Source organism: Marmota flaviventris, chromosome 3 (assembly GCF_047511675.1).
Source record: "Marmota flaviventris isolate mMarFla1 chromosome 3, mMarFla1.hap1, whole genome shotgun sequence".
Taxonomy (NCBI): domain Eukaryota; kingdom Metazoa; phylum Chordata; class Mammalia; order Rodentia; family Sciuridae; genus Marmota; species Marmota flaviventris.
In genome coordinates, this window is record NC_092500.1 from 19453272 (window position 1) to 19466691 (window position 13420).

A 13420-nucleotide genomic window follows, 5' to 3' on the forward strand; every position below is an offset into this window, starting at 1 on the left:
GCCTCCCAAGCTGCTGGGATTACAGGCATGCACCACTGTGCCCAGCTGAGATACAATTTTCATCCTTGTTTTGGGGGAGATGTTCCTTCTTTGTGGTGCTGGGGATTGAATCCAGGGCCTTGCTCATGCTAGGCAAGCATTCTACCACTCAGCTACACCCCCAACTGAAGATCCAGTTTAAATTTGATTACTTCCAAAACTCAGTCCACATTTCTGCTGCCTGCATGAATGGCTAGGTAATGAAAATTTAATGTTTAATTGTACACCAACTTTCATTGTTCCTCCTTTGCTGAATGTGTTAATTTCGTCTTTCCTAACTGCTTTGTTTTTGAGATGATGTATTATGCTCCTTTAATAGCTCTCAAAATGGTTTACACAATGTTCTGCCAGATAACAGTTAAGTATTTGTTAAAAATATGCTTGTTTACTGTATTCTTCATTGTAGTTGAAGATGCCCATGCCGGAGTGTTTAAAGGAAATAGCAGACAGACAGTTTGGAGAGGCTACTTGGTATGCCATTTTAAATTTAATTGTATTTTTGCATTAGACTAGAATAAAAGTGTGAATAATGAAGCTCTTTTCCTTTGAGAACCTTTTTCTCTGAGCTCAGCTTACCATTGTTAATGAGTGTTGATTTAAGTAATCTCACCATTCTATTTTGAAGTTTGTACAACGCAGTAAGCTCTTGATTAGTAAGAACTCTAAGTTTTCACGCAGCTTCTTTTTTTTTAAACATCAGAAATTTATTAGTAGCTCAAAACATTACATTGATCTTGACATATCATGTATCATACATTTGTTTCAAATGGGGTATGAATTCTTATTATTCCCACGTGTACAGATTGCAGGATCACATTGGTTATACAGCCACGTTTATACATACTGCCATACTAGTGTCTGTTGTATTCTGCTGCCCTTCCTATCCTCCCTCCTCTCCCCTTCCCTCCCCTCCCCTCCCTCTACCCCATCTACCATAACTCATTTCTCTTTCTCTCTCTTGTTTTTTTTTTCCCCCTTCGCCTCACATCCTCTTATATGTATTTTTGTATAACAATGCGGGTCTCCTTCCATCTTCCATGCAATTCCCCTTCTCTCTCCCATTCCCTCTCACCTCTCGTCCCTGTTTAATGGTAATCTTCTTCTCACGCTCTTCCTCCCTGCTCTGTTTTGAGTCGCCCCCCCCCCTTATATCAAAGAAGACATTCGGCATTTGTTTTTTAGGGATTGGCTGACTTCACTTAGCATAATCTTCAAGCAGCTTCTTGATATGGAGAGTGAATTGTGTTTTTTCCCTCCTTATTTTAGACAACAGATAAAGAAGTCCCTGGGTTAGTGCTGATGCAAGATTTGGCTTTCCTTAGTGGATTTCCACCAACATTCAAGGAAACAAGTCAACTGAAAACAAAACTGCCAGAAAATCTTTCTTCTAAAATAAAACTGGTAAGAACATAGAAAAAGAGCCACTGTCTCATCTAATGCATGACCCTTCTCTGATAACCATTTTATTCAGAGTATAGCCACAGTGTGCTACTGTAAAGGTGGCTTTTTAGAAAAGATCCTCACCCTGAGTATTAATTTGGCCAAACTCTTAAAAAGAGTCTTGTTTTCTGGTTTGGTTTGCTGGCTTCCCACATAGCAGTGGGATTCATTTGTTTAACAAATGAACTCCTACTATGTGTCAGGTGGTGTTATATCCTGTGTGGATACAGCAGTGGGCAAAACAGACACGGAGCCTGATAGCACTGATGACATAAAGGAATCAAAGGTCTGGAGGAGGAAAAGGGATCCTAGAAGCAGGAAGGCCACAGAGCCAGCCTGCAAATTTATTAATGCTTTCATTCATGTAGCGATTATGCTTGAGATATTTGGAGCATTTGAGAGTGTAGAACTCTGACTCATTAATAGATAATAGAGGACTTCATGTATTTAGAATTTATATTTAATAACTCCTCAGGACTGACCATTGATGCCATTTGTTAAGGTTGACTTCTGAGGCTGGCCTGTGACCTGCGTTTTTCTTAACAAGACTTATTGTCCTCACAGTTGCTTCCCTGATAGATTTAGGACACAGTCTATATGGGTGGCTGTCTAGTTGATCAAGATGCCTGCTGTTGTTTATGAAATTTTCTAGGTTGTAAAACTTGAAAATGTCTTTTCTCTCAGAGGGCATAAAATCCATGGCATAAAGAATTTCTTTATGGTTTTCTTGGTTTTTAAGAAGAAACACTCTTTGAGTTCCACCACTGGATTTAGCTTCCTTGATTCTGACTTCTTCCTCTTTTTACACATCATTTGACTGTTTATAGGTGGGAGGATGAAGATGGGCTAGTGGGGTGGGGGAGCTATGACTAAGGGAGTTTTTTGATCCCTGTCTTAACCATGTTTTTATACCTTCCACAAAATTCCCTTTAACTTGCTTCTTTTTCCCTCACCTGTGTTTCACTGTCTTTAAGAATTTATAATATTTTTGTAATATAGTGGCAATATGAATGACATTTGTAATTTTTTAATATTTTACTCCATGACTTTATCGTACTTTAAAATATGGTAGTGCTTAGCTGTATTAGGATTTTGCTCTTAATATGCAGTTATTTTGAAATAGTTATTACATCTCTACTCCTGAGTTATTTTTGATTTGGGCCAAAAACAAAACAAAACATAGATTTGCTTTCATTTTAGCCACATCACTTCTTGGCTTTCTTAGCTATTAGTTCTAGAATTATAGACGCATGTACATCTATACTTTTGACTATCTACTCAGTTTTCTTATGCAGAAAGAATGACATCCTTGATTCTATTTAATAATTTCAACTATAATAAATTTTTAAAAGAAAGAATGTTCATTTTACTTCTCCATCCTCCACTCTGGTTGGAATCCCACATCTCCAGACCTGCTGCAGCCTCTCACCAGTACTGACTGCTTTTGATGTGTCTGTTGATAGGCAGGTGTGTGCTGCCAAAGAATGCCAGTCCCAAGGTGTGGTGGACCCTATGTATACTACTCTGGGATGGCATGATGTGGTGTCTACAGGTAGAGGTAGTGAAGAGTAGTAATTGTGTATCAGCAAGCTTCCCATATGGTAAGAACTGCTCTCCACAGCTATTCACCCAGCTGGAGAGCTGTTGGATTTCTGGGCTTGTCCTTGTGGAGGCCAGCACTGCCCAGAGCATCACAGTAATCATCCATAAGGATTGCTGCAGGTTGCTTTGGTAATTCCAGCATCTGACCACCTTCAGGGACTAGGACTTTTGGTCTTGGGAAGCTATAGAGAAAACGAGAATGAGGAAGAATAGGTGGATGTCAGCATTTGAGCCAGTTTTTCAAGCCTTTCTCTTTTCTTAGGTTCTACCTATGACTTTATTGCGTCATCTGAGAGTGAAGTTTCCTATCAGAGGTTCTCAGTCCATTTAGATAGTGAGCATTTATTAAATCCATCCTGTGTGTCAGGGGCTATGTTAAGAATAACTGAATGGATAAAAGAAGTTATATTAGAATTTGATCAGTTCTGAATAAGAGTTTGTACAAAATGCTGTCAGAATGCTGGGTTTTAGGCATCCTGGGGTACGGGAGGCTTTGCAGAATGGGAAGCAGTTTAGCTGGGCCCTGAGCAGACAGAACATCTGCTCTCCAGCAGAGAAAGAAATGACTGTTGTAAGTAGAGGGAACTCTTGAGCAATAGGGCTGAGGCTTAGATATAAATGGTGTTTTCAGGGAATCCAGGCAGCAGTTCCTAGAGACCAGAGCATAGACAGGGGATGAGGGTGGGAAGATAGGTGAGGCCAGATTGAGAAAGGTCTCCTTTAAGGAGCCTGGACCTTTTCCTGGAGGCAGGAGGAGGGCAGAGTCTGGTCTCTTTCTAGGGAACGTAGTAGGGGCAGGTGTGGCAGATGTTAGACAGGGAGAGGCTGGAAGCAGGAAACCAGTTCAGCCACTGCTGCCATAGCCCAGCAAGACATTTCTGTTCAAGTACCTTGGTACTGGGATGTCAGGGATGGAAATGACTCCAGAAACATCAGAGAGACATCTGACATCACATGGTAACTTAGAAGCTATTGGGGAAAGGGAAGGAGAGGGAAAGTGGAAGTGGATATTTTTAGTGAAGATAGAAGTAATGACACTAACCATTCTCTGAGCTATGGTGGAGATGCAAGATTTTAGATGGAAGCCTGGAACTCAGTATGGGGTGTGTTGGGTTAGAGGTACATGTGGCATGTGTGAGGAAAGCCCCTTAGGTGTTAGACTTCAGGATCTAAACAGCTGGATCACTTTGCCTTCCTAGGCTCCTCTAAGAGGCTTGTGCTGAGGACCATGGCTCAGGTCTGCCCAAAAACTCTTAATCAGGTCATGAGCATCTCAGGACAGGCACTGCCCTGTTCACCTTTGTATGCTTGAACAGATTACCGGACACTTAGGGACCACTCTAGAAATGCTTGTTGAAATTAGGCATGGTGGCTCATGCCTATAATCCCAGTGTCTCGGGAGGCTGAGGCAGAAGGATAGCAAACTGAAGGCCAGCCTCAGCAATTTAGCAAGACCCTGTCTCAAAACAAAATAAGGACAGGGCCAGGTGTGGTGGTGCTTGCCTGGAGTCCCAGTAGCCTGGGAGGCTGAGGCAAGAGAGTTGCAAATTCAAACTAGCCTCAGCAACTTAGCAAGGCTGTAAGCAACCTAGTGAGACCCTGTCTTGAAATAAAAAATAAAAAGGGTCAGGGATGTGGCTCAGTAGTTAAACACCCTGGTACCAAAAAAATAAAAAGAATGTCAGGGCATGCAGCTCACTGCTGGAGCACCACTAAAAAATCCATAACCATAAACACACTCACATGTACAGTGCCTTGGAACATAAAGGGAATTCTTTTCAGAACTATGATTTTTCATATGTGCCACTCTAGGAATTTGGTACCAGAAATGAGCCTGTATACTAACTTGTTGCATATATCCTTTATATATCCTGTTTAGAGGAAAACCTACATATTTTTCCCCTTTAGGAGAGGACGTAGGATTTGAAAATGCTTTAATTTCTAATAAAATGGGTTTGAATTCATAAAAACTTCTCTGTCAACTCTAGTCTTATAAATCAAGGTGTTTTTTTTTTTTTTTTTTTTTTTTTAGTCAGAGGCTTTCTAGTTTGGGGTGAGCCCTTGCATGATTCAGTTAATTTATCTGTAGAATTTTTGTGTGTGGTGGCACAAAATTAGCCTTTTAATAATTATCCATTTGTCTTTATTTTCAGGTCACTCAAAATTGTGTTTTCAGACATGTTGATTTGTGATGGGTTATTTTTTCATTCATTTTTTGGTTAGTGAATTTTTTTTCTTCCCGCCCCCCTTTTTTTGCGGGGGGGGGGGGTGGTACTAGAGATTGAACCCAGGGGCTCTTAACCACTGAGCCCCATCCCCAGCCCTTTTTTATATTTTATTTAGAGACAGAGTCTCTCTGAGTTGCTTAGTGCCTTGTTTTTGCTGAGGCTGGCTTTGAACTCGCGATCCTCCTGCTTCAGCCTGTGAGTCCCTAGGATTACAGACATGCACTACTGCACGTGGCTTTTCTCTTCTTTTTTACCATATGAAAACAAGTTGGAATTCTTCCTAAATTTCTCAAGGAAATGCTTACTGCCGCAGTCTGGCTGGGCACAATCAGGAGCCACTTGTCAAAAGAAACTAACTTTATTTTTAGAACCACACACCAAACAAAACAGCTCCTCAGGAAAAATCCTCAGAGCCTCAACTGCCACCACCGGCTTTTTACAAGCCTCTCTCTCCCCCCACAAGCTTCTCCCCCTCTCCCACAATCCTCCTGCTCTTGAGGCCGATTGGCTGGGTCACGTGGGCAGAGCCAAAAAAGTCCCCCAATGAGCAGCTCCGTGGTCTGAAAGGGCAGGGAAACAGTCCAATGAGCATCACCGCAGAGGAGCCAATCAGCTAGATGTTGCTGGGGCCGAGGAGCCAATCAGCTAGATGTTGCTGGGGCCGCTGTGAGCCAATCATCAGCCGGCAGCTGGATTGCTGGCAGCTGGAAGTTTGCTGGGGCCCCTTCGGCTGTGGCTCTCAACATCTCCCCCTCTCTGTTTAAACAACAAGCATGTGGCTTAGGGACCGTGTCTGTTAGGCAGTCCAATTCAACATATGGTCCTTACCCGTCATCGGATGAACTGACCTCTAGGCGTCAGCCTCCTGTCTTAGGTTGGTACCACTGCAATTGGATCATACCCGTCACTGACTACCGGTCCAGCATACAGCTATACTTGTGGATAGGCCTTTGCACCAGTGGGGGGGTGAAGTTCTTTGCCTCACCTCTGTTGGCCCCCAAATTTTAGACCATCACTAGTAGAGGAGGATGCAAAATGCCATGACATTAAGCCAATTGAGGGCTCCTTTGAAAAATTGTACCACCGGTGACATCATCAGCAAAAATACCCCAACACTACCACAAGTCGCTGCACCAACAGATAGTTCACAATGCATACAGGTGAGCTCACAATGTGTCCAGGCAAGTTCTGCAAGCAGTTCAGTGATGGCTATTGTAGAAGCTGTAGATTGGTTTTATCTTTGACTTCACCAGCACTGGGATGAAGATAGGAATTCTGGCAATAATGGCTAAAGAAAAAATTATGTAACATTACAGAAGGCACTAAAAGAAAACAATTTTCTTAACAATTTACATTGTCTTCACCGGCACTGGGATGAAGATAGGAATTCTGGCAATAATGGCTAAAGAAAAAATTATGTAACATTACAGAAGGCACTAAAAGAAAACAATTTTCTTAACAATTTACATTGTCTTTAAGAGAATTATTAAATATAATGAAAAGGAAAGGTGAAAGTAAACAAACAGATCTGTTAACCTTCTTTTTTGTTTACATATTAAAACAATCCTCAACAGTTGTTTACCCAATTTAAATTAAACCATATAAATCACGTGAAAAAAAAAATATTTGGATCCATTTTATCATGAGCGCTCATCATATATGATATATGGACATACATACATTCAAACATATAACACAAAACACAAGTGTGCACACATAATATAATACATACAACACATAACATTATAGTAAAGGCCTTATAACTTTTTACAGGTGAAATCTCCATTGCAATGTTTAAAAACTCTATAGTCAAAAAATAGAACTGATCAGCAAAACATTAACCTAGGTCTGTATGAGCTCAAAAAACAAAATAGAACTTCATGATATGGCAAAGGGCAATAATAAAATAGATATTGAAAAAAGCATCCTGGTTCTGTTGCAGATGTAAGAATAGCCAAACTGGAGTTTTGGATATCAGTTGTTATGGATTTGAGCCAAATCATCTTCTTTTTGGTCTGTAGAAATCGCTTTAGTTAATCTTTCTGGAATCCAAATCGGCTGCTGTTCTCCCTGTGGAAACACATAAACAGACCCCCGACTCCAGACAATCACTGGGTCAGGACTTTGGTTAATCTCTCTGGAATCCAAATCGGCTGCTGTTCTCCCTGTGGAAACACACAAACAGACCCCCGACTCCAGACAATTACTGGGTCAGGACCTTTCCATTGTCCTGTTAGAATATCCTTCCAAAGTACCTTGGGCTTATGTACATTTTTTGGACACATATGCCTTTCCGCAGCACTAAGTCCTGATGAATCCAAATTTAAAAAGTTTAGAGTAAAAAGGGTTATTTTAAGTTTATCTTTGGGGAATATATACCCCTTCCCAATTCCTTCTTTTTGCTTTAATAAGTACATTTTAATAGTTTGATGAGCTCTTTCAACTATGCCTTGTCCCTGTGGATTGTATGGGATTCCTGTTATATGAGTAATGCCAAATGTTGAGCAAAATTGTTTAAAAGAGGTAGAAGTATAACCAGGGGCATTATCTGTTTTTAACTGTTTTGGAACACCCACAGTGGCAAAATTTTGTAAGCAGTGAGCTATAACATCTTTAGTTTTTTCTCCAGCATGAAGGGAGCCCATCAAAAATCCAGAAGAAGTATCAACTGTAACATGCAAATATTTTAATTTTCCAAATTCTGGCAAGTATGTGACGTCCATCTGCCAAATATGGTTAGGTATCAATCCTCTAGGATTGACTCCAAGATTAACTTGTGGTAAAAAGGTCACACAATTTTGACATTGTTTTATTATTTGTCTAGCTTGTTCCTTAGTTATTTTAAAACGCTTTTGTAAAGTATTAGCATTGACATGGAACATTTTATGAAAATTTATAGCTTCTTCTAGTGTAGAGAAAATATGTATGTCATGTGTAGTTTTATCTGCTAAATCATTGCCCAAACTAAGGGCTCCAGGCAATCCTGTATGTGCCCTGATATGTCCTATAAAGAATGGATCTTTTCTGTCCCAGATTAGACTTTGTATAGTGGAAAGCAAAGAGAAAACAGTAGAAGAAGGGGAAATCCTACCAGCATCTTCAAGAGATACTATAGCATTAACTACATACTGACTATCAGAAAATAAATTAAATACAGAATCTTTAAACATCACAAAAGCTTGTAAAACTGCATTAAGCTCTACCTTTTGAGCTGATTGTTTGGGTACTAAAAATGTAAAAGTTTGATCAGGGGTAACTACTGCTGCTGTACCATTATTTGACCCATCAGTGAATATATTTGGAGCATTCATGATAGGTGTTTTTCTTGTCATTTTTGGAAAAATTACAGGATGCAATGACCAAAAAGACAATAAAGGATTAGATGGTAAGTGGTTATCAAATGAAACATTAGATTTGCACATGATTATTGCCCAAGTATTTAACTCATTAGCTAACTCATCAATTTGATTCATAGTATATGGAGTAATAATTTTATTGGGAGAAATTCCAAACACTCCCTTTGCTGCTTTTATTCCTTTGAGTATTAATTGTCCTACAGCCTCAGGATACCTAGTAAGAATAGTGTTAGGAGAATAAGATAAATGTATCCATAATAATGGACCTTCTTGCCAAAATACTCCTGTAGGAATATTTTTTGTTGGTAGTACAATAAATAATAAAGGCAAACTTATATCAATTCTATCCAAATGCATATTTTCCATATATGTTTCAATGATTTTTAATGCCTTTCTTGCTTCAGGCGTTAACATTCGGGGTGAATTTGGATCTGATGGACCTTTTAGGATATCAAATAAAGGTCCCAACTCTCCTGTTGGTATACCTAAATAAGGCCTTATCCAATTTATGTCTCCTAATAACTTTTGAAAGTCATTAAGTGATTTGAGTTGATCTACTCGTATTTGAATTTTTGGTGGACGGACCATGGTTGAGGATAATAGAACTCCTAAATAATTAATTGGAAAATTTAATTGTACTTTATCTATTGCTATCTCTAGATTATAATTTTTTAATAAGTTTGTAAGTGTGGCATAACATTCTAGCAATGTGTTTTTATCTTTGTGTGCTAATAATACATCATCCATATAGTGAAATATTTGTAGTTCAGGATTTTGATTTCTAAGTGGCTGGATTGCTTTGTTAACATAAATTTGACACATAGTTGGGCTGTTAGCCATCCCTTGAGGGAGTACTTTCCATTCATATCTCTGATCAGGACCTTCATGATTCAGTGCAGGGATAGTAAATGCAAAACGTGGACTATCCTCAGGATGAATTGGAATTGAAAAAAAAACAATCTTTAATATCTATAACTAAAACATACCAGGTTTTTGGCAAAGCAGACAATTGAGGAATCCCTGATTGAGCAGGTCCCATAATAACCATCTCATTATTAATGGCTCTTAAATCTTGCAATAATCTCCATTTACCAGATTTCTTTTTGATGACAAAAATGGGAGTATTATGGGGAGATACAGAAGGTTGTATATGTCCTTCCGCTAATTGTTGTTTGACCAGGTCATGGGCTGCTTGTATCTTTTCTTTAGTCAGGGGCCACTGAGGAACCCATACTGGTCTTTCTGATTTCCAAGTAATTTTTATTGTCTCAGTGGCCCTTTCTGAAAATCCAACCCATGTCTGTCTATTCCTTGATCTATTTGTATTGGTGCTGCTATACCTTGTTCTTGTTTTTCTAATCTTTTTCCTTTCCTAAAACCTTGTCTAGTCATAATAGTGGGTGCATTTTGGTTGATGTTATTTGTTAATGTCAAACCTAATTGATCTAGGACATCTCGTCCCCATAAATTTACGGGAAGATGATCCAATACATATGGCTGTATAGTTCCTTCACATCCTTCAGGATCCTTCCAATCTAATACCATTGCACTTCTATGGGGATTAGTCGCCACTCCTAGGCCTCGAAGCGTTTGAGTGGCTTGTTGTAATGGCCAATGTTTTGGCCATTCTTGACGAGAGATGATGCTAAGGTCTGCACCTGTATCCAGTAGCCCATTAAATTCATGTCCTTGAATATTTAGTTTTAGCATGGGGCGAGAATCTAAATTTAAAGAAAACATAGCCCAATCTACACCTGTGGAACCTAATCCCTTGGAACCTCTTTCTACAGTACGACTGGAAAATTTATCATGTAGGCTGGGTATTATTAGTAACTGTGCTATTCTATCTCCTGGTGAAATTACTGATATACCCTTTGGAGAACTGGCTATAATTTTTATTTCACCTTCATAATCGGGATCAATTACCCCAGGACTTATCATAAGTCCTTTTAGAGTAGAAGAGCTGCGTCCCAATAATAAGCCTACTGTTCCTTTGGGAAGAGGTCCTTTCACCCCTGTGGGAATGATTTGAACTCCCATCTCTGGAGTTAGTACTGCTCTGGCGGAGGCGCAGATGTCCAACCCTGCGCTCCCTCTGGTTTGTCTGATGAGGGATCTGATGGACAATGTGTCCTGGGCACTACCCTGATGGGGTTGCTGGGTTCCTCCAGTGCTCCGTATATTTGTGGTTTTGGGCCCCGGAGCATTGGGCCCCCTTGTCCATTTTTTGGCAATGGAGCCTGATGCCTTTCTCCACGATATCGTGGATAAACACCTGGTCCTTGTTCGTTTTTTGATAATGGAGTACCCTCTATGGTGGTTTGAGAACGGCATTCATTAGCCCAATGTCTCCCTCTACGGCATCGTGGGCAAATACCTGGTATTCTACTCCTTGGATACCTAGTTTTGTTAAACCCTCCTCCAATGGGGCAATTCCTTTTAAAATGTCCTGTTTGTTCACAATTGTAGCATGTTCTTGGCCTGGCATCTAAAGCCTGTTTTACTGCAGCTGCCACAATTTGCCCTTGTTCATTAATGTCTCTGGCATCTAAAGCCTGTTTTACTGCAGCTGCCACGACTTGCTCTTGTTCATTAATGTCTCTACATAATTTAATATATGTGTTTAAATCTTCATGTTTCCATGGTCTAATGATATCTCTGCACCAACGATTCGCTTGCTCATAAGCCAGGTGTTTTAGTAATGGCATTGCTTGTTCTGTATTCCCAAAAACTCTGGTAGCTGTTTGAATAAGCCTATCTACAAATTCAGCATAAGGTTCATTAGCTCCTTGTATTACCTTAGATAATTGACCTTGTAAACCTCCATGTCCTTGTAAAGTCTTCCATGCCTTAATTGCATCTGCAGCAATTTGTGCGTATACGCCAGGATCATATGCAATTTGTTGCTGCTGATCCTCATAAGGTCCCTTTCCTAACAACATATCTAGATTTCTCTGAGGATAACCAGCTGCTGCATTTCGCCTAGCCGTCTCCTTGCAAAATTCCTCATTGGCAACCTTCCATAACAGGTATTGTCCTCCATTTAGCACAGCTTTACACATATTAGCCCAATCTGCTGGCGTCATGTTCAAGTTGTTAATGGATTCGACCAAGCTTACAGTGAAGGGTGCTTGAGGACCATAGGTTGTTACAGCCTCTTTTAGCTGCTTCACTGTTTTGAAATTTAAAACTTGGTAAAATCGCTGCCCTCCTGCCTCAAATACAGGGCATGTTAATATTTGAGATCTTGTCTCAGGATCCCAACTATCAACTGCGGGTGTTGGGGACCTCCCAGCATATGGAGGTGGCCTTGTTAGTTGGACACTTACGTCCTCTGGTGATAGAAAGGTGTTAGTAGCAGTCTCCTGTAGAGGTGGTGCTGTTGGTTGGACACTTACACCCTCTGGTGATAGAAAGGTGTTAGTAGCAATCTCCTGTTGTAACTTTCCCCCTGATGGCTTTTTCTGTTTTACACTTTCTTTCTCTGTCTGACTAACTTGAGAGGCCTTCTCTTTTACTTGAATCTTTATGTCTTCTCCTTCCTCTACCATTGTCTGAACTGAAGGCTTTGGACTAAGCAAACAAGATACGAACGTCCACAATGGCAATGTGCCAACTGGCAGAGTCCCTGGGCTTTTCTTTTCTATTCTTTTTAAATCTTCACCATGATGGTTCCATTGTGATATATTTAACAACTCCTCCTTAAAAAGCCATGGGCTACATTTTTGTATTGTATCAACGTATGCCCTGACTGTTCTTGATTTTACTGAGATGCCTCCTTCCTCTAACAATTTACTTAACACTCTTTCAGTTTGTTTTTTACTAATTTCTGATCCCGTATTTCTACTATAATACAACCCAACAAGATGACGCCAAACAAAACCGAGACAGAATGAGATAAAAAGGGAACAACAAAAAGTCATTATAGCCTTTCTATCCTCCTGACATGTGCATCCGTCCTTTCTCCCTATCTGTTCCTCAGACGTAAATAGTTTTTCCTCAGATGTGAGCGGTTTTTCTTCCGTCTCACTCATCTCCAGGGACAGGCAACTTAAAACAAAAGTGAAACAAAATAACAAAAGAAGAATCTTAACATGGCTACCCATCCTCTCGCCCTGCCCTCAGGGGCGAGCAGTTTCACTTACCCTCAGTCGCTCCCCGTGCAAGCCACCAAATGCCGCAGTCTGGCTGGGCACAATCAGGAGCCACTTGTCAAAAGAAACTAACTTTATTTTTAGAACCACACACCAAACAAAACAGCTCCTCAGGAGCTTACATTATGCCAATTCAATGATAGAGGTTGCTGAGCGAGTATGCAAAAGGAGTGGGAGGATATTGACCCTGTCCTCAAGTGTTTAGAATTACATTCTGAAGCAGAATGTGGCTATGCCAGGTCCTTGAAGACTGGGTAAGTGGCGTAGGCAAGAGGGACCTCAGTCAGGGAGGGAATAAATAGCATAAGGTCTTACTTGGACTCTGCACCCTTGGCGTTCTATTCAGAGCCTATTTAAGTTCACCCTATTTAAGTTATACAAGTTGAACATCCCTAATCTAAAAATCCAAAATCTGAAATGTTCTAGTATTCATAATAACTTCATAAGCCCCAATATGACATCACACATGGAAAATTTCTTAACTGTGTAAAACTTGTGTTTCATGCACAAAATTATTTAAAATATTGTATGAAATTACCTTCAGGCTGTGGAGAGAAGGTATACATGAAACATAAATGAATCTCATGTTTAAACCTGAGTC

At 40.1% G+C, this 13420-nt stretch overlaps 1 protein-coding gene across 5 annotated transcripts in view; it reads left to right on the top strand.

Moving 5' to 3' along the window:
- Nucleotides 1-13420, top strand: part of Gnptab (N-acetylglucosamine-1-phosphate transferase subunits alpha and beta) — an 85787-nt gene that overhangs the window by 41035 nt on the left and 31332 nt on the right. For all 5 annotated transcript variants that reach the window (XM_071609591.1, XM_027946334.2, XM_071609592.1 and 2 more), the window contains 2 exons: nucleotides 446-510; nucleotides 1306-1440. In XM_071609591.1, the coding sequence (XP_071465692.1) occupies nucleotides 446-510; nucleotides 1306-1440 (200 nt within the window). The remainder of the gene's footprint in view (nucleotides 1-445; nucleotides 511-1305; nucleotides 1441-13420) is intronic.